We start from the raw sequence: 21372 nt of genomic DNA on the forward strand, positions 1-21372 counted from the left end.
ATGGTGGCTGAGTGATCCTGGGGTGCGTTGCTCTCAGGAAAAGTGACGTTTGCAAGCTGCAGTTGAGAGCAAGGGCAAGTTAACTATCTGTAATGTATTACTAGAACTGGGGTAGAGGAAAAAACGTCACTGTTCATTGGTGCTTGCCGCCCATAGCAGGGTTTTGTGAAAGAACTACTGTATTCTTGATTGGATGATAAAACACATATGTAAAGAGGGGTCCTTAGGAACCCCTTAACACAGGTCACTTAGGCCTCAGAGATGCTGAGGATGGTTGTTAAACTTGGGAAGAGTGGATCTCTTACCAGGGAAAAGTTTAAGGGTCTTCTGTTCAGTGTTTCTATCTGTGTGCCCTTCTTAGGCCTATTGGTGTTCTTGGAACTGAAGGCAGTTCTTGGACTTTAAAGTGTAGTCTGGAGGCTGCGAGAACAGCCGTGTGTGTGTTTGTTTGTTTGTTTGTTAGTGCATATAATTTGCCCAGTAGTCTAGTACTCAATCTAGACAAACCAATATGATTTGGTATATGGCTACTTCCTAACTTCCTGTTCACAAATGCTGGCTTACAAAGGAATCATGGTTAGCACGTACACTCACATACAGGCCTAAAATGCTGTAAATGTTGACAAGGGAGAGGGGATGCCTATGCCTAAGAACCCTGATCTGCAAAAATGTGAAGTGTGCAAAAGTGACGCATCAGAAATAACAACACTAATAAAGCTTCCTTTTTCATAGACAATTTTCCTGAAGCTTACTATTTCTGCAGCGGTTATTTAAATGGTCCAAGTCCTGACCTTGCAAGTAACACTGTTAAGACAAACCAGAATTCCAGACTTGGATAAAGCACAGTCCAACAAGCACTTTCTCAGACTTTTATCTGTTGAGGACACGGCAGAGGGGAAAGCTGAACAAACAATATCCTAATTTCACAGTTAATTTCGGATCCTTTTTGCTACTCAGGCACCAGTATGGGCAGTGATCACACTTTGAACAAACGATTGGCACAAAACATATCCTGATTCTAGGTTTTACAGTCGTGGGCTTGAGGTTTTTGGTTTTTTTAAGTCTTCCTGAATCCTGCTTCTAGTTTCAGAGTCAACTAGTTTAAATGCAGGCTCAGTACAGTTGAGATGCAGCTGAATCTCCAGAACAATAATCGGCTGATGTGCATCAGTACCTGTGTTTAAAGGTAAAGGTTCCCCGTTTCCAAGCCATAGAGCCAGCGTTTTTGTCCGAAGACAATCTTCCGTGGTCACGTGGCCAGTGCGACTTAGACACGGAACGTTGTTACCTTCCCACCGAGGTGGTCCCTATTTATCTACTTGCATTTGCATGCTTTCAAACCGCTAAGTTGGCGGGAGCTGGGACAAGCAACGGGAGCTCACTCCGTCGCGTGGATTTGATCTTACGACTGCTGGTCTTCTGGCCCTGCAGCACAGGCTTCTGCGGTTTAGCCCGCAGTGCCACCACGTCCCACCTGTGTTTAGAGTGGTTATTAAAGAAAAGTTAACTTTTATGAAAATGTAAGAGAGATCTGACAGAACAATCTTGAGCTTTTTATAAAAGGGAAATGTGTTTTTAATTAGAACAAAAGTAGCATTAAGCTGAATATGTTCTGAGTGATCAGAATACGGGATAAACAGTATCTTTTATCGTCTGAAACTCAAGTGAAAGATGATGGGCCTGAAACGATGCTGTTGGTTGATCTAAAGGACAAAGTTAACAACCTTCAAGCTTCTTGACCACAAAAGAGGCTTGTGTGGCAGCCTGTGCCACTCTCCAGCATGAATCTTGCATAACATATACAGAGTCTTGTATCTCATTCATTTCCATTCGTTGAAAACGTTCTCCTCTCTTCCTTGAACAATCAGTAAAGGTGCAGTCTTCTTTTTGTGTGTGTATATGTGTGAGTGTGCACTCGTGTGCTTGTTACAGGTACAGTATTATTTGTATATAATAGGAACGATGTGGAATTTTTGCATGGCTTTTTCTGGCACATCAAATCCTAAGGAGTTGTTCTTCAATGTACTCTTTAGTGACAAAATAAAAGACTGGCAAACATCTCTCTACTTCCATGTTTGTTGTGAACATCTGATTCCTCAGGCAGCAGGAGATATGGGACCGACCAATGTAACTGGAAGTCTCAGAAAAAATATTAGGAAAATTATTTTACTTTTTTTCATGAGTAAGGATAGTAATAATAAAAGGTGAGTTATACAGTGGTGCCTCGCACAATGATGTTAATTGGTTCCAAAAAAAAAAAGTTCTGTGAAAACATCGTTCTGTGAAACATCATTTCCCATAGGAATGCATTGAAAACTGGTTAATCCGTTCCAATTGGAACGGATTGTCGTCCTTAAGTGAAAATCGGCATAGGAAACATCATTGAGGGAAACGCGGTTCCCCAATTGAAATGCATTGAAGCTGACTCAATGCATTTGAATGGGTTTGCGAAGTCCCTTTTCACTCCTGTAAAAGTGTCTAAAACTGTTTGAAACCTGTTTTAAATGCTTGCAATCGTTAGCCCACCTCCTGAAACCTATGCAAACTTAATTTGGTGTTGTTCTGAGTTTTCGTTAATTTCTGGTGAATTTTTTCTCTCATTGAGAAGCATTGGAGAATAAAAAAATTCACCAAAAATTTGAACAACACCAAATTAAGTTTCCATACGTTTCAGAAGCTGGACTGTCGATGCCAAGCATTTAAAACAGGTTTCAAATAGTTTAAGGCACTTTTAAATGAGTGAAAAGAGACATTGTTGTGTGAAAATTCCCCATAGGAAACATCGTTGTGTGAGGCGGCAATTTTTTCAGAAAAAGCCATCGTTGTGTGAATTTATCGTGTGAGGCACTCATTATGCGAGGCACCACTGTATACTCAGTGTGGCATAGTGGACTCTTGAGCCAGGAAGCTTGGATTCAAATCCCCATTCAACCTAGGAAACTCACTGGGGCTGTGGAACTACCTTGAAAGTCTTATTAGGGTCTCTGTAATTTATTTTAGAATCACAGAGCTGGAAGGGACCCTCTAGATCATCCAGTCCAGCCCCTGTCGGAGAGGCACAGCTGGGAATCCCTGAAGAGTAAAGGAAGCTTGGAAGCACTTTTTCTCCTCCTGGTGCGACTTGATGTCTTTCCCCAGGTGCTAAAGAGCAAGAGGGCAGCAGGTGCTGTCGCCTGGAGAAAAAGGAGAAGGGGCTTAAGTGGGTGGGGAGTGATCACCTGTCTGCTGCAGTCGCCGTGTCCTCTGAAAGGGGCCACAGTCTGTGGGTTCGGTTAACAAGAGTAGCAGGCAGAGCATCTGAGCTCCAAAGGAACCTTTTACACAGCCTTAAAATGAATCTTTTGTTTCGTTTTATAATAATAATCAGAATTGCAAAGCTGGAAGGGACCCTCTGGATCATCGAATTCAGCCCGTCAAGGAGGCCCCATGGGGGATTTGAACACACAACCTCTGGCTGTGTTTAAACCATTTATATATATATCTTATAAGCTGCCATTAATTTTTAATAGGTGGGGTAACAACGTATTATATGAATACGTCTCCTTGCTTGATGATGGAAACTAGCACAGTGACAAGACAGACCAAGAGAATCAACCAGCTTTACTCCTTTGGGTTATTCACTCCGAAATGATATTTACTGATCAACCTGGAGTGGCTGTGGGCTCCGAGCAGAGAACGTGTAGCTCTCCAGGTGTCAGATGACAACGTCCATGCACCTTGACCAATCAATTGCTCTAGTGGCTGCCCACCTTGATGTCCCTGTTCTAGCAGATGCCAAACGCCGGTTCTCGCTCTGCTCTTAGGAAAAGCAAGCTATAGACCGCTTTGAACAAGATCGCACAAGACAGACACTGCAGACTCCTCTTAACAGACATCAGATGCAGCATCCCCCTCCAGCCTAGAGATCAATAGCATTACAAGATGGGGCCTTGTATTTGTACTTCCTATCCCCTTATGCTGAGATATAGGCTACTTTTTCATATTGCTTTGTGCAAAGGTGTGGTATTGGGGCTTTGTGTGGCCTGTTTTAATGGCCCCCCCAGACCTTCCACTTGCTTCTTTTCTGAACAGATGAGAAATTACGTATTGCTCTTCATGGAAGCTGGGACCGAACCTTTAATTAGCCCATTGCCTCTGATGATTTGACTCCCCACAATACTTATTTACTTTAAATCCTAAGGCACTTCGAGCCTCCTTGATTTCATTTCCAGCTGATTTCTGGAGGGGGGTGTTGTAATCCCTGGGGGGGGGTCTTCTTTCAAATCCTTTTTTTTTCTAATTCCACCTTTTTTTCCTCTTTTTTTTGCTGCTTCTTCTCCTCTGACCTTTGTGTGTGCAAGTAATACAAACAGCAAAAATGACCACTGGCTTAATGGTGACTGTTCATAGGGAGTAAAATGCCCCTCTCTTTATCCCTGTTTCCCATTCTCACACCTTCCCCTGCTCTTTCTCTCTCTGGGGGGTGAGCTTTCGATGGTAAGCTCCTCGAGGCCAGAGACCTGATGCAATGGCTGTGTCTCGCACATTGGGGGTGAAATTCTGCTAAAGTTAACAGAGCACAAGAGCAAAGATGATGCACCTCCCCTAGAAAAGCCACCCTTTCCTTGCATTCCAGCTGCCAACCCTGCATCCTCCACCCTCTTATTACTAGTTGTCACATGATGGTCATAAGACATTCTGGGTCGTGCCATCTCCTATGGGAAAGGGGGGGACAAGAAGGCTAAGTCTCTGAAAGCAACCATCTCTGGGTCTCCGTCCCGTTCCAAACAACGTAACGACGTTCCATTTGTGGGCAACGACCGGAGGCGGGCGTGTATAAAAGTTCGGTATTTCGTGCTGGTTGAACTCTTCGTCCCCCTCTTTTTGCAGATGGAGCAGCCCCTTCCATGCAAGCCTGGATAGCCCTTGGAGCGAACCATTTTTGCTTCTGGGGGAAACAATAAAAACAGGCAAAGAAAAGACTGAAATGAAGCTTAAGGGTTGCATTGTTTCCTCGCTTTGTGCTCTTTCAGGTTTTTCACGGTGTGCTCCACTCTTTTGCCCCCTCGAGGCTTTGCACAAACGGCCTGGGTTCGTTTATTTCACCCCCCTCCGAGAGGGCGCTTAATGGTTCCTCCCGTCAGGCGCCTTGGGCTGGCTCAGAAGGCAGGAAAAGGTGCGCATGCGCGAAGAGGGGACGGGCGAGTCTAACGTAGCCCCTTGGAGGAAGGAGCAACCTCAATCAGGGCTAGGAGCTTGGCTTGGCACCAAAGGTTGGGACCGGGAGCGGGGTGGGAAGGAAGGGTAGGGGTGTCAGCACGTGGCTGGGGCACTGTGTGTGAATCCAGCAATTCCCTCTGGTAGGCAGGCAGGCAGGCAGGCAGGAAAGAGCATGTCTAGAAATGTCAAGAAGCAGGATCTGGCCCCTTCTCCCATTACAATGGGGACCGTTCCCCACTGTTTATTTTTCAGTTTTTCCCCTTTCATGGGGGCAGACGGTCATATCTGTTTCTTAATCCAAGCACTGAAGCCACCAGGACCAGGAATAAACCCTTAACCCCCAGACGTCAGGTTGCAGTTCAACAGGGCGATCCGTCGCTGGAGGACTTCATAAGACGTTTTGGCAGAGGGGGCAGTTGCCCCCCTTACAAGTGTGGGTTGGGGACCTCAACTGGCGAAGCGAGCTGGAGAACTGCTCTTGTAATCCAAATAAATACAAATAATGCATCCGTTTTCCAAAGTTTGGTCCGGTGGAGGGAGGCCGGAGAGAACAAGGAGGCGTGAGAATCCCACTAAATCGTGGTTTGCTAGTGGAAGAAGTGGCATATGGTATTATGTTTCTAATTAAAATTTTATTTTCTAGATTATTTGAATGATGCTGTTTTCCTCTGGATTCTCCCTCCTTGTTTTCCATCCAGGGGCTGAGCAAGTCCAGCCCAATTTGGCTTTGAAACCTGCTAAGATCCGTTTGTTCGGCGTGGGGGTGGCGACAGGCTATTCTTCCGATTACTTTCAGGATCTCTAGTTTTAGGGTATAGTTTTGTTGCCCCTTCTCCCCCTTTCCACTCCATAAACGATTCTGGGCTTGAGATCTGCTGCCTTGACCCGATGCGCACCTTGGAAAAGCCGCCGGTCCGTTCTCAAAGCATTTTCTGTTTTTCTTCTGAATTTTCAGCGAGCCGGGCAGAAAGAAGGGCCGGCATGAACGCCATCGTCGTCCTTTGCCACTTCTGTGAGCTTCATGGGCCGCGCACGCTTTTTTGCACGGAGGTCCTGCACGCGCCCCTTCCTCAAGGGGCAGGAAATGGAGACAGCCCCGGGCTGAACGAGCAGGCGGACGAGGAAGAAGGAGGCATCCAGATGAGCAGCCGGATCCGCTCCCACAGCCCGGCCGATGGGGCCAGCGCAGATTCCAGCAGCCCGGGCCCAAAGAAGTCCGATATGTGTGAGGCAAGCATCACCCTTTTGATTTATTTATCTGTTCGTTCATCGTATGCCTGTCTTGCTGTACCGCTGATGGGCTCCCTGTCCTTTCTCTGGTAAGCCCATTGATCTGCTTCTCTTGGCGTGTTTAGGGGTGTCGTTCTCTCCCTGCTGGGCACCCCGGCTATGTCAGCCATGACAAAGAGACCTCCATCAAATACGTCAGCCACCAGCATCCTAACCACCCACAGCTCTTCAGTATCGTACGCCAGGCCTGCGTCCGCAGCCTCAGCTGTGAGGTAAGTCATGCAGCAAGCCGTCTCCTTATAGGAATCCTGTTTGTGAAAGAAAGAATGAATGAATGTTGTTGTTGTTGAAGTAATGCACATTTTGTGGAAAGGGAGCATCCCCTCTGTGGAATAGTGAGAAACCCCACTGGCGCATGCCTCTCAGCAGTAGACATGTGGTGCTGATGTATCCATGCATCAAGACCAGCAATGGCCAAGATGTTTTATTTGGCATAATCTTTCTAATCTTAGCAGAGTTGGAAGGGACCCTACGGACATCAGGTCCAGCGCCTCTCAAGAGGAGGCTCGGGGGGGGGGATCACACTCCTGACATCTAGTTCTGCGGCCAGATGCCTAAACCACTGAGCTATCCAGTGGATTGCAGCTCACATCTTCGGCTGCATCATGCACCTGATATTGGCAACTACAGACTAATAAGAAGAATTCAACTATCTGTGTTTCTCAACCTTTTACCAATCTCTTCTGGGTGTGTAGTGCATGGCCGTAGACCTTAAATTTGTGTGCTTTTATTCATTTGTGTGCTTTTGTGACAGTGAGACACCGAAGCCTCACTCTGAGGCCCAAGGGGCCACCTTAATTTAGTTAAATCACTTGGCCTCAGAGATTTAGTAGCTTTTCCGTTCAGCTAATTTATAATGTGCCCTCTCACCCACCCCCTTGCCAGGTTTGCCCAGGACGGGAAGGCCCCATCTTTTTCGGGGACGAGCAGCACGGCTTTGTATTCAGCCATACTTTCTTCATCAAGGACAGCTTGGCCCGTGGTTTTCAGCGTTGGTACAGCATAATCACTATTATGATGGACCGCATCTACCTCATCAACTCGTGGCCTTTCCTCCTGGGGAAGATCAGAGGGATTATTGACGAGCTGCAGGGAAAAGCCCTAAAGGTGTGGGCATGGCTGTGATTTAAGCAGAACTGGGGAAAGTTACTTTTTTGGGGGGGGGGCTACAGTTGGCATTCTTGGGCCTGTTTCCTGTTGTTCATATGCGGCAATTCCTTTCCATTCTCCTTTGGCTGGGTCCCACATGACGCTGGTGACATTTGTAGGTTTGAACTCAAGACTACTGTACATTTTTTGCTGAATAACTTGCATGACTGTCACCCTGCACTAAAGCATGACTATCACTTACCCTGCATAAGCTAGCATTGCAACTTGGTCTGCTGCATTTACTAGCCCACAAGAACATTTGCTAGTCTTTTTGAACTTGAAAGCAGCAGCTTATTTATTTATTTATTTAACTTATATGCCGCCCACACTACCCGAAGGTCTCTGGGCGGCTTACAGCATTTAAAATACAATAAAAAGGCAAAATAAAAGGGCAAAATAATTAAAATGCAATTAAAATATATATTCTAAAAATTGCCATCAGACCTACAGCTGATATAATTTCAGTTAAAAGCCATTTGGAACAGGAAGGTTTTGACCTGGCGCTGAAATGTCATCAGCGTCGGCGCCAGACGAATCTCAGTCGGGAGGGCATTCCATAGTCTGGGGGCAGCTGCCGAAAAGGCCCTTTCTCTACAAGCCCTCCCTCTTATCTCCTTAAGGGATGGCTCTTTCAAAAGGGCCCCCTGGTTAGATCTTAACTGCCGGGTAGGTTCATATGGAAGGAGGCGGTCCTTCAGGTATCCAGGGCCCTTTATATGTTAAAACAAGCACTTTGAATTGGGCCCGGGCAGCAACTGGTAACCAATGTAAATTAAACAGAATCGGCTTGATGTGATCTCTAGCAGCTCCACCACTCACCAGCCGCGCAGCTCGATTCTGGACCAGTTGCAGTCACCGGACTGTCTTCAAAGGCAGCCCCACGTAGAGCGCATTGCTTATAAGAGACCCTGGCGGATTGCTTAGGTGTGATGGTCTCTGTTTGAGAGGCTCCAAGACTTTCTGCCATTCTTCTTCTTCTAGAGAGTAGCAGCTGTTACCTTCCTTTCCAGTGACTAAGTGAGAACAGGCTTTTGTCAAAGGAAGATGTCTTGACACTTCCCTTCTGCAGCTTTCCTTTTATTGTGGCTTGTCCCTCAGGTCTTCGAAGCAGAGCAGTATGGATGCCCACAGCGCGCCCAACGGATGAACACGGCCTTCACACCTTTTCTGCACCAGCGGAATGGAAACGCGGCTCGTTCTCTCACCTCCTTGACCAACGACGAGAACCTTTGGGCATGTCTCCATACGTCCTTTGCTTGGTAATGCACTTTCTGTGTTCTGTAACTGTCACCACCCATTAATGGCCAAGAACATCTTAGTAGAACTGCCTGTTAATCCGTGGGTTGATTGATGTATTGAACAAAACAATTAAGGGCAGCCTCAGAGGAACATCTTAACATCTGTTTTATTTATATTTGTTCTCTATTACCTACAGAGGAAGGCTTTTGATATGTCCTGCTTTTTCCATAGTACTATATTTATTTATTTATTTGATTTATATCCCGCCCATCTGGTCTGGTCAGCCACTCTGGGCGGCTTCCAATAAGGTGTATACGATAAAACATAAGGATTTTACAAACAGTCCATAACACATACAATAATAAAACAAATCATAAATGAAAGAAAAAATAAAGAAAGAATTAAATATTGACAGGAGGGAAGGCCTGAACATACAACCATGTTTTTAGTTGACTCTTAAAAGTGCCCAGCGTAGGGGCTGCACAAATCACCGGAGGAAGGTTATTCCAGAAGCATGAAACAGAAACAAAATAAACCCAATAATAAGCAAGTACAATCTCAACCATTGGCACTACCTGGAAAACTTGGGCCCTGATAGTTTATGCAATTAAAGCATTTGTTAGTTGGTCTACCGACTTTAATCAATTAGGCTTTGAGCCCTTATATGGCCATAACAGTCTGTTACAGAGAGTGTCCAAACCCTGATGAAGTTTTGGCGTTCACGTGGAACATCAATCATCCAGGCTAGAGTTCGAAAGCCATTGCTTATTTCATTGTCTGTTAAGGAAAGCAAGTACTTTCCAATACTGATACTTTTGCTTAGTTAACTGCAAATGTTCTTCACTGAACTTTTTCATTTGAGGGTACGGCATCTCTTTTACATTCCCTCAGGCTTCTGAAGGCCTGTGGGAGCAGACTCACAGAGAAGCTCCTGGAAGGAGCACCGACAGAGGACACTCTGGTTCAAATGGAGAAACTAGCAGGTAAGTTAGCGTGGGGAACCTTGTGTCTAGGAAGCAGTGCCGACCTTTGGGCAAAGTCAACAGAGAGCTGGAGGCAACAATCTGAAGTCCAGTAGTAAGTCGCAACTAGGGTAGGCCCACTGAGTCATTGTGGGGAGTGGGTGAGTCAGCTACTCTGTGAATTTCATTAATTCAATGCACCTTCTCTAGTTGTGTCTTGTTACATGCCATCAAGTTGCCTCCAACTTCTGATGACCCTATAAACTATTGAGCTGTGTCTTACTCCTGGGTTTAAGCCAGTGAGTGGAGCCAGAGGAGAAGCTGGGTGGATTTTGCATTATCCTATAGATACCTAATATCCCATGTATCTTGAGGCAGAGGGCCAGATGCAACTGAAACGTGGAACCATAACCTCATTCATTGAGGTCTTTTATCTCTTCTTTTCCTCCTAAGATCTTGAGGAAGAATCAGAAGGCTGGGATAACTCTGAGGAGGAGGGAGAGGGTAAATTCCCAAACCAAGCAGATGTTAGAGAAGGCCGCGAACTAGTCAAGAGCCCAACAGATTCCTCTCTCATGGTGGACTGTGGGAACTGGAATGTACAATCCAGAAATCAGTCTGTTTTCCGATCGCTTCGGCACTTGAGACAGGTAAGGCTGGGGTGATTACTTTGAGGCTATTTAACTTGACTGCATTGTTTGTTTATGATTCAGAATACCATTAGCACTGCTGTTTTTGGAAACAAACTGAAGAAGGAGGAGCTGCCATGAGATGGTTCACCCGATCAGTGGTTCCCAGCCTTTGATCCTCCAGCTATTTTGGACTTGAAAGCCCAGAATCCCTGACCATTGACCATGCTTACTGGGGCGGTTTTTAGTCCAATGATGTCAGGAGAGCCAGAGGTTGAAAGCCAGTGCATCAGAGAACTTGTGCCAGGCGGCCTTCTTTGGAAAACTTAAGCCAAACATGGAAGTGATAGCTTTTCCCATCCTAATGCTTTCAGGGTGGCTTTTATATATTTCTGTGTTAGCAGACATAGGAAACTCTTATGCAGAATTTCTCTAAGCAAAAAGGCCTTGCATTTCCAGAACTTTGGCAGTACATTTGGGAGCCCATTGCATGAAACTGGTTGAAATTGGCAGGAGAAGGCACTTAAAAAAGAAAAAGAAGAAGGATGATTTTCACATTGTTCTGTTCTTTCCCTTCAGGTTCTGGGTCCATCAGCTTTCCGTATGTTGGCATGGCATGTGCTCATGGGAAACCAGGTTATCTGGAAAGCAAGGGATGCAGACCTCGTCCAGTCTGCTTTTGATGTCCTTCGGGTAGGTACATCTGATTCCCTTATCATTATAACGTACAATTAATTGAGAGAGGTCTCTGGAGAGAGGTCATCAGAGCGAGGCTGGGGGCGGGCATACAGTTGTGTTCAAAATTATTCAACCCCCACTGAAATTGAATGTTTTGGCCATTTTGACATTGATTTTGATCATTCAGTCATCTTGCTTACATTTACATGAAAGAGGCACTTGTAGGTCAGAGAAATATAACCTTAAGTTTATAATGAAATAACCACAAATGTCTTTTCTGTGCTCACATTATTAGTTTTTATTCAACCCCCAAGTGACATTCAATCTTAGTACTGTACTTGGTACAACATCCTTTTACAGTTATAACAGCTTTTAAACGTGAAACATAGCTTGACACAAGTGTCTTGCAGCGATCTACGGGTATCTTCGCCCATTCTTCATGGGCAAAAGCCTCCAGTTCAGTCAAATTCTTAGGCTTGCACACTGCAACTGCTTTCTTTAAGTCCCACCAGAGGTTCTCAATCAGATTTAAGTCTGGTGACTGCGATGGCCACTCCAAAATGTTCCAGCCTTTCCTCTGCCACCATGCTCTAGTGGACTTGGAGGTATGCTTGGGATCATTGTCCTGTTGAAAGGTCCAACGTCTCCCAAGCCTCAGGTGTGTGACGGACTGCATCACATTTTCATCCAATATCTCCTGGTACTGAAGAGAATTCATGGTACCTTGTACACGCTGAAGCTTCCCTGTACCTGCAGAAGCAAAACAGCCCCAAAGCATTATTGACCCTCCGCCATGCTTCACAGTAGGCAAGGTGTTCTTTTCGTCATATGCCTTGTTCTTCCTCCTCCAAACATAGCGTTGATCCATGCGCCCAAACAGTTCTAATTTTGTTTCATCAGTCCACAGAACACTATCCCACAACTTTTGTGGTTTGCCCACATGACTTTTGGCATACTGCAGTCGACTCTTCTTATTCTTGGGAGACAGCAAGGGGGTGCGCCTGGGGGTTCTGGCATGGAGACCTTAATTACGCAGTGTGCGCCTTATTGTCTGAGCTGAAACTTCTATACCCACATCTGACAAATCTTTTTTCAGTTCCTCAGCAGTCACACAGGGACTTTTCACCACTCTACGCTTTAGGTAGCGCACAGCAGTCGAAGTCAGCATCTTCTTTCTTCCACGACCAGGTAGCATTTCAACAGTGCCCTTTGCCTTGAATTTGTGAATGATGCTTCCTATGGTGTCTCTTGGTATGTTTAACTTCTTTGCAATCTTCTTATAGCCATTGCCCTTCCTGTGAAGACAAATCACCTCTTCTCTTGTCTTCCTGGACCATTCTCTTGACTTCACCATGTTTGTAACCACACCAGTAAATGTCTAGAAGGAGCTGAGTATCACAGTCCTTTTAAAGCTGCCTAATTGGTGCTTATTATGCTTGATTGGTGCTCGGTGACATCCACAGGTGTTTTCAATACCTGATCGAAAACACCTGAATGAACCTCTCTTCTTCAGAGTGGTAGTCTTTAAGGGGTTGAATAATTGTGGCAATGAAGAAACCACAAAAGAAACATTTACTACTGTATTACATAAACAATTGATGTTATTTTAGTTGCATTTGGTTCTTTAAAACGTCCTTGTAGGATTTCATTCTGAATACAATTCCAAATGTACACTATAGTCCCTAAACCCCTTTACAGCATTGGGGGTTGAATAATTTTGAACACAACTGTAAGTCTTCTTTTTCAGTATGAGAACTGTCTTGGGTAGTCCTGCTGTTGAGTGAATCCTGTGCTTTCATCTGGATTCTCATTTATTGCTGTCTTTTTTCCTAACTAGACAATGCTGCCTGTGGGCTGTGTTCGAATCATTGCCTACAGTGACAAATACGAGGAGGCTTATCGGTGTAACTTTCTAGGTCTCAGCCCCCATGTGCAGATCCCATCTCACATACTGTCATCTGGTAAGACAACCTTTCTCTTACTTCTAATCCTTATACAGTCGTGCCCTGCTTAATGATTACCCCGCATTACGACGAATCTGCTTCATGATGATGTTTTTGTGATCGCAATTGCAATCGCAAAATGATGGTCTAAATGGGTTTTTTTTGCTTTGCGAAGATCGGTTCCCTGCTTCGGGAACTGATTCTTTGCATTACGACGATCAAAACAGCTGATCGTCGGGTTTTCAAAATGGCCACCGGGTGCTCAAAATAGCTCCCCGCTGTGCTTAGGGACGGATTCCTCACTGTACAGGCACTGAAAATGGCCGCCATATGGAGGATCTTTGCTGGACTGTGAGTTTTTAGCCCATTGGAACACATTAACTGGGTTTTAATGTGTTTCAATGTTTTTTTTAATTTCGCTTTACAATGTTTTCGCTCTACAGCGATATCGCTGGAACGAATTAACGTCGTTAAGCGAGGCACCACTGTACTGTACCTACGTTAATACTGTACTTACACAATTTTCAGTGCTTTTTTTTTCAGTCTTGTTTTCAGAGGTTCTTGAAGGAGAGTTAAGTCTATAAGATAACCTCATTCTCAGTCTAGAAACTGCTGACCTCTTTTTGTCGTTTTATGATGTCTTTATTTCCTGAATTCTTTACTAATGTTGAACATTAATGAACTCTTTACTCATGCTGAACTGCATTTGACAAATTCTTTATCTCCGATTTTGCTTTCCCTTTTTTCCCCCCATCCATTGTTTTTCCAACAATATGCCTGTTGAAGTTAAGCAAAAACCTTCTTATCGAAAACTCTGTCCAGGACTTGGAATGACAGTTGTCAATGTGCAAACTCCGTTGCATAATGCTTGCTTTCTACACCAGGAGAAGGTCCTGATGTTTTATCTGTTTCCTTTCTCTTCTACCCTGGGAAACCCGGGTAATAATTTGAAGTAGCAGTAGAAATACATTGGTTTTTTTACAGCTTTCAATTACAGCTGAATAGAGCTAAGGGTAACTGATTACTACTGCCTAGCACTCACTTCAAACTCTGGAACAAAAGTGGTTGTAGCAGTGTGTCTTCCATGTGTATGTATTACATTTGTATCCTGCCCTTAAGAGTTTAAAGTACTGCGCATATGCACATCCATTTTATCTTTGGCACAATATTGTGGTACAAGCTTGAGAGATAGCTGTAGTCCACACATGCATTCAGTGAGCCATGTGGCCAAAGTGTGTGACAGGTGGAATTTGAACCTGCAGTTTTAATCTCAACACTGACTGCTCTTACCATCCTCTCACTGTGATGGACACACAAGAGTTGTTGTGTTTCAACTATGGAGGGGAAAATTGCCATTCAAGGGGAACATTGCAGTGAGCCACTGTTTCTGAAAATGTGGAATAACAATATGGACTCCCCTTGGTTGTAGAATTTGCTGTTCTTGTGGAGGTCCGTGCTGCTACGCGGTCAAGCCTCTACCCTGTCTTATTTGACGACGAGCAGGCTCTCAGCAAATACGAATTTGTGGTCACCAGTGGGAGCCCTGTGGCTGCAGACAGAGGTAAGCCATGTGACCCATCAAACTGGGCCCATTTATGGATTGGTAGGTAAGCAAAAAATCCAAAATACCGTCAAAGTACACGTTGTGATACATGGGAGATGTTCCTACCATGTTGCTTTTTTTCAGGACCCATCCGGAGTCTTATAGATATTTGGTAAAAGAGGCCTGTTTACAGAAGAATCTTCTTTTTTTCATTCGAATCTGTTCTGTTTTCCCAACTAGTTACATTCTTCATTAAAACCATTACGTCATCTGCCATGTGCATACCTGATTTAGATTAAGCTGTCTTGCGCAACGCTTTGCCTAGTTCTAGTGTTGCTATTCACATGGAGAAGGAGTTCTGAAGCCTCAAAAGTCCCTCTCTTGGACCTTGAGGCATCTTTTTAAACAGCCGTATAGGATGTCTGGAATGTTAATGGGCATTTACATGTTTATAGTTATAAAAGACGAGCAACTTTCTTATTAAAGACAAGGAAAGTTAAAGGTGAAGCTCAAGTCTGTAACATGGCTGCTCCTTTTCTGTACTCCCATGCAGTTTTGGATTTTTAGGAACGCTTCACCTCTGCACACAGAATTCCGAGCCTTCCATGGTGATTACACCCCCTTCCTATATATTCAAAAGCACATATATGCCCAAAGCCGAGTCCTTTCAGACGTTAAAGTGGAAAATGCACCCGGGGAGCGGCCGACACGGAATGCAGGGGCTCCAGAGTTTCTCTCCTGCCGACTCCGGTGGCTGAGATGTGGTTTTGGGCAACAACTCACTTGGACTCAGCACCTCTCTAAGACTCACTTGAGAGAGAAAAGGAAGCCTGAGCTGGTGCTGCCCCCCCCTCCCTGGCAAGCCCCCCCCTCCAGGGGCTCCTCCACTGTGCTTCCCCCTCCCCTTTAAACAAGAGCGTTCCTCAGCATGGGTTCTGAAAACTGACCAAAAGCTTGGCCATGATTTCCTCAAAATCTTCTTCGTCCTGCACGGGACAGATGGTATGGAGGAAGGGGAGGAAGGCCTCCGTGTAATCGAAGAGGTAGAAGTAGAGCATGGTGAGGCGGGGGGAACTCTTCAAGGCGTAGAGCAGGAACAGAGATTTCCCTGGGTGCACCGCCTGGAAAGGAACCAGAACACGACACGTAGGTAAAGCCAGCCAAAGCCCCCAGAGCGAGATCCCTCTTCTCCCGACTTCTGGAGAGAAAAGGAATGCCATTTCCGTATGAATCACGCAGAACTGAGGGGGGGGGGCAGGTTCCACCTTGGGACAGCAGGCAGGAGCAGGGAAACGTGAAGGCCACCCTGAGCGGCAGAACCCGAAAGAGGTTTCTGCACCCCACGACTCACTTTGTATTCCCAAAGGTTCTGTGGCGGCTTCATCCCCAGCATCTTCACTCGCTCCAGTTCCGTCATGATGGCTTTCCTGTGGCTACTGTTCTCCACGCGGTAGGGCGCCTTGGACAAGTCTTCCTCTGTGAGCATTAAAAGCAGCCTGCCAGGGAGGAGAGCGCCTGCCTGTTACAGGAGGAACCTTTCCCTGTTCCAAACGGCAGGGGGGGCCACCAGGCCGAGAAGGCACCCCCACAGCCGGACCAGTAAAGAGTCACACTGGAGGAGCCGCCTACGCTCCCCTCAAAGCCACAACGCACGAATCAAGCCTATTCTAGAGTTCAGACAAGGGTCTAGCAGGAAGGCTAACAGGCGCCTACGGCCAACAGTCGGACAAGGAACCAAAACTTACTTTGGAGTCAAACCCTTTTTTGGCCCCCAAATGTTTTCATCACCTGAGGGACACAAAACCTCTGATAAAGCACGGTCCTGCGTTCACAGGGGTTGCCCGCCCGGGCCTGCCTGCCCCCCTCCACCACCACGTCACCCCGCGGGCCTTCCTACCTTCCATTCACTCTCTCAAGCAAAAACCTGTCTTTGTAGAGGGACGTCCAAGGGCCGAGCTGCTCCAGCCAGTGAGTCACCTCCTCGGCCGTCCATTTGGCCACAGGCTTGTGGACCAGGAGGTCGTCCTCCGAGTCCCGGCTGCTCCAGTGGTAGCCGAGCAAAACCACCTAGAAAACGGTCAGGAGAGTCACTGAAGGAGGGGAAATGAAGGGGGAGGACATGCCTTTCCCCACTTCCCGAGCCACAGACTGAGCCGCTGACCCAGAGCCTGAACACCTGGCTCAAATCCCTCCCAGCCACGGCTTCAACGGGTGGCCTCGGAAAAGTGACTGCACCGCAACAGGCGTGGCGGCATGCCACGAAACAGACATACGACAAATGCAGAGGCAAAGAGGGACCGGATGCTCAGGCTCAGGGACGCCTCCCAGCGGACAGGCAAAGACGTACCGCCACACAAGTCAACGCTGTCAGGACACCAGAGAAGAAGCCCCCTCCCCGAGGATTCATCCTCCCCACACTGGGAGTGGCCAACGTCTGATCCGTCCCATACTTCTGGAAGGCAGCGAGGCTGTGGGAAACGTCGGGGTTCTGCTGGATGTCCGCCTTCCTCTGCTTGATCGCATCCGGGAAGAGCTTTTCAATGGCGTCCCTATTGAAAAAGAGAGAGAGAGAGCAGGGGGGGATTCTTTTCATCACACAGGGCGGGAAGGCCTGTCTTTGGACACCCCCCACCCCGTTATGAAGCTCCCACGGAGACCCCAGGACAACTGCTCTCTCTACCAGCCTTCTGGGTCTGCTGTGCAGACCAAGAGAGGAATTCCTGGGGACCAAGACCCCTTTGACCGAGGGCTGGCCAAGACATTCTTGGGGGCTGCATTTCTGGGGTGGGCGGAGCCATGGGCAAAAAGGGAGGGGCCCAAAAGACAAGCCCATTTCACCTTAAAGTACCATGGATTGCCAGTAAATATACCCTAAGAAAAGCATTTGTGTCCCTTGGAGGAAAAATCCTGCCAACAGGCCAGGCAGATGCACCAAACGATGGCATTCCAGGGCAGGACGGTGTGTGGCTGACCAGGACCCCCCAAAGGGTCAGCTTCAGGTGCTGGCTTGAGGCTGCCCACTCCGTCTCCCAGAAGACCAACAGGCAAACGTGCAATGCCAGAAACGTCCTCCTTTTATAACCCCAGCTGTTTACTTCCCTCAGAGGCAACGGAGGCAGCTGGGGAAGAGAGCCGAGCACTGCTCCTCCAAGCACCACCCGAGCGCCCGCCGTGCAAGAGCCCTGCCGAGGCTGAGCTCCACTCACCGGAGGAGGATGTTGACCTTGGGGAATCCCTCCCACTTTTCTCGGCACTCCGGGCACTCCTGCTTCTTGGAGGCCGCCCACCAGAGCGCCAGGCAATGCCTGCAGAAACTGTGCCCGCAGTTCAGGGTGGTGGGGTCGACAAGGATGTCGTAGCAACAGTGGCAGGAAAATTCGCTGATGGAGATCCGCCGGCTGGATCCGGGAGAGGCGGCCGACACAACATCCAGACTCTCTGCGCGCCACTTCACACCGGCTTCCATGTTCTCTCGGGAGGGAGAGCGGATCCACCCACTTTCTTAAAACCTGCAGCGCATTGCAAAGCCTGAAAAAGAGGGAGAAAGAGGAGAGGGTCTCTCAGAACCCATGTGGTTCTCTGTTCTTTCTGCACATGTTGGAAATGCATGCAAGAGCCATGCTTTGAATGTGCTCCTTAGCTTGACCTTTGGCAACGGAAAGGCTCCACCAAGGCAGTCTGATTTAAATGCTTGTTTTGGATTTTAATCTCTGCCGGGGTTAAACAGCCAACACTCTTTCCTCCAGCTGAGAGGGAAGGACCCCCTTCACGTAGCTGCGGTCAAGTCTGTATCTCACACATCTCTTGTCCTACAAAAGAAAGTTTCCCTGGTTCTAAAAGGAAACAGAAGGGCAGCTGGTGGTGGCACAAACGCAAAAAGCGAAAGCACAACGGGAACAGCCCCCAGCCTGCAAACAGTGGTCGTTGGGGGTGTGTGTGGTTCTTTTAAATATCAGGACATCAAACAAAGTCATCCAGGAGAAACAAAGTCAGTAAAACAAGGCAAAGGGTGAATGAAAAGGGGCCCAAGCGAGGTTTGCCCTGGGCCTGGATCCTCTGCCGGCACCCTCCCTCGGAGGAAGGGCAAACCAAGCCACCCAAGCCCCAGAACAGGGGCCACGGAGGAGGAGGAGGGGGGTGGCCTTCCGTGGACCAGGAAACCTCGGGAGGGAAGCGGCCTTTTCCCTCCCTGGGCCGGAGAAACACAGCAGGCGACGACAAGGGGAGCCCCGGTGAAGAGAGGCCGGCGGGCGGGCGGGGGTGGGGGCTAAAGAGCCTTTTCTCTTTTTCCAGACCCCCCCATGCACACACACATACACACACACACACTCAGGGAGGGTCCCCTGACCCCCCACCCCCCACCCCTCCTTGCGGGGGCCACCGGGCAAAAAGGCTCCTCTCCCCTCCGGCCGGCTACAGCGGAGCCTTTGGGGGAGGGGGCAATTCCAGCCCCCCCCCGCACACACGCACACACACACACACAGAGGACTCCGCAGAGGGAGGGGGCGCACCGCCGTCGAGCCCCACCGGGGAAACCCGACTCCTGACGGGCTCCGTTCGTGGCCCCCCCCCGGCACAACCACCCTGCGAGGTAGGAGCACCGGGCCCGGGGCCGAGCGGGAATGGGACGCCAGCGGGCCCACCGCAAGCCCCCCCCCGACCGGTCACCCCCTCAGTGCCTATGACCACGAAGGACGGTGCCCCCCCCACCTCACCCCCCACCCCCAATTCCCTCACCGGGGCGACGGCGGGACCCACCTCCTCCCTTCCGCCAGGCCCAGCCGGCCTCGACTTCCGGCGCGCGCATGCGTCCTGCCCACTGAGGGACTCCCACCCCCCTCCCTTTTGGCGTTGCGTGGGTGGGGCACCGCTGAGAGCGACCGGGCATGCGCTTGCTCGCGGCAGGCGAAAGGGGAGGGGCTTTTTAGCCGGCTGGAGTACGAAGGCGGGCGGTCTAAAGGGGTGGGGATTCGAAGCGCCAGAAGGCACAGAGGACACTTCCGGCTCCCAACCCGAAGCCCTCCAGGGAGTGGCTTCCCTCCTGATGCCGATCTTGGAGGGAGGCCGGCCGGTGGTTTGGTCTCCCCGTAAGGATTGGACTCCAGTCAGAGGTAGACTGCCTTTGTGGCTGGAGGCTCCATTCCGTAGAGGGATGAATGCAGGGCAGAGCTTCCAACAGCCCCATTAAAGAAATAGAGCCTCCAGCCACAAAGGCAGTCTACCTCTTCCTCCAAAATCCAGTAAGAAGCACCTCCTTGGAAACACAAGCCATTTAGGACCAGACAGGGTGGCTTGGCTCACATCCAGACAACTGAGCAAAAGAGTGCGTGTGCCATTGTTATGGTGATGGATGGAGAAGGGCGCATCCCTTCATGGCAAAACAACACAGCGGGATGAGAGCAGAGGCCTTTTTCTGCACTGTATGATGTTCAGATGGCCACCGGACACAGGTCCTCGTCCAAACACGACAAGGTCACCAGCACGTCCACCTCAGCTGCTGGCTGGTCGAGCGAACAACTTGTGACTCAAATCCTAACAGCAACACAAGACGTCGCCTCTTGTGCATGGTCCCCAAAAGACCCATTTTTCTGGGGCAGGGAAAAGGAGCCCCTGGCCCTGCAGCCACTCCTGCGAAAGGGCGCACCCCTGTGCCACGGCACGCTCCTTGGGCCAGGACAGCAGCAGCAGCAGCAGCAGATGGGAGCCCCTCCGGGGGGGGGGGGAGGAGGAGGTGGGAACGTCAAAACCACATAATAGTCAAATAAAAGGATGGGCTGGGAGCACATCCTCCTAAAGCAGGGCTTCGGGGCAGTTTCCGCCGGAGTTTGGCTGCTCTCCTCCTTCTAAAAAAGAAGCCAAAGCAGGCAGGTGTCGCCTGGCCCCCTCCCTGCTCCGGACGACCTGCCCAGTTGTCCGGGCCTCCTTTGGCACCCGGTATCGAGCCTCACCACGATGGCCCCACGAATCCAGGCAGGGACCAGTTCACTGCAAGGAGTTTATCCAAACGGATGGCTGACCTTGGCGGGCCAAACTGACAGACCCTGGCTGAAGAGAGAGATGCTGGTGAACAGACCTGTCTGTCCCCTCCTGCGAAAACACACACACACACACACACACACACACAGAGAGAGAGAGAGAGAGAGAGAGAGAGAGAGAGAGAGAGAGAGACCACCCTTGGGGACAGAGTGGGAGAGCATTTACAGGCTGAGTCACATAATGGGAAGCATTTTTAAAGCACCAGGCTCTATGGGAACAATTAATAAGGCAACTATCATCATGCGGATGATAAGCCAGATAATCGTGGATTGGTGACAGCTACGATGGGTGAAATCCTGTTGCATTGCTAGGTAAAATATGCAAACTTGTGGAGGCCAAGGGCCTCAAGTGAAGGAGCCTCCCTAGACTGAATGCCATTGCTGCTCCCCCATGGAGAGGGGGAGCCCTCAGGGTCGCCCCTGCTTCCCAGCCAGCCCAGGAGGTTGATTCGGGTGGGAGCGAGTGGGTGTTAAGTCTCCTTGGTCCTCATCGGTCACTCCTCCCTGTTAGTCAGCCGCTTTGGCCAGGGAGGGCCCCACGAGACAAGCAGCTGTGCTGCCATTAGGAGCAGAACTGGTTTAAGAGGGAAAGCAAGTCTATTTACTCTCACACCAGCTTCCAAGTTCCTCTTTTTGCCTCTGCTTATTGCAGCGTCCCGCCAAGAGCCCCCAAGAAGAGCAGCCGGGTGCTCCCCGCCTTCTCCT

General features: G+C 48.7%; 3 protein-coding genes across 7 annotated transcripts in view; 2 read left to right on the plus strand and 1 right to left on the minus strand.

Moving 5' to 3' along the window:
- The window catches only part of LOC110084712 (H(+)/Cl(-) exchange transporter 7), an 80923-nt gene that overhangs the window by 32607 nt on the left and 26944 nt on the right, over positions 1-21372 (plus strand). The window lies entirely within an intron of this gene.
- LOC140702609 (folliculin) lies at positions 5154-14906 on the plus strand. Of its 2 annotated transcripts, XM_072983052.2 has the most exons (11): positions 5154-5252; positions 6155-6429; positions 6555-6701; positions 7375-7596; positions 8737-8897; positions 9769-9860; positions 10293-10489; positions 11048-11161; positions 12984-13107; positions 14519-14650; positions 14777-14906. In XM_072983052.2, the coding sequence occupies exons 1-11, from the start codon at positions 5162-5164 to the stop codon at positions 14806-14808; spliced, it is 1587 nt and encodes a 528-aa protein (XP_072839153.1). In that variant the 5' UTR covers positions 5154-5161; the 3' UTR covers positions 14809-14906. The 2 variants fall into 2 exon arrangements, with proteins under 2 accessions (XP_072839153.1, XP_072839152.1); XM_072983051.2 differs by having other exon boundaries at positions 14519-14906.
- Positions 9026-19486, minus strand: LOC140702610 (bifunctional apoptosis regulator). Of its 3 annotated transcripts, none has more exons than XM_072983054.2 (6): positions 19391-19486; positions 17839-18160; positions 16980-17181; positions 16530-16699; positions 15984-16128; positions 9026-15753 (listed from the first exon to the last, which is right to left on the minus strand). In XM_072983054.2, the coding sequence occupies exons 2-6, from the start codon at positions 18096-18098 to the stop codon at positions 15556-15558; spliced, it is 975 nt and encodes a 324-aa protein (XP_072839155.2). In that variant the 5' UTR covers positions 18099-18160; positions 19391-19486; the 3' UTR covers positions 9026-15555. The 3 variants fall into 3 exon arrangements, with proteins under 3 accessions (XP_072839155.2, XP_072839156.2, XP_072839154.2); XM_072983055.2 differs by having other exon boundaries at positions 19370-19441; XM_072983053.2 differs by lacking the exons at positions 17839-18160; positions 19391-19486 and having other exon boundaries at positions 16980-17812.

Source organism: Pogona vitticeps, chromosome 13 (genome assembly GCF_051106095.1).
Source record: "Pogona vitticeps strain Pit_001003342236 chromosome 13, PviZW2.1, whole genome shotgun sequence".
In the NCBI taxonomy this organism is placed as follows: domain Eukaryota; kingdom Metazoa; phylum Chordata; class Lepidosauria; order Squamata; family Agamidae; genus Pogona; species Pogona vitticeps.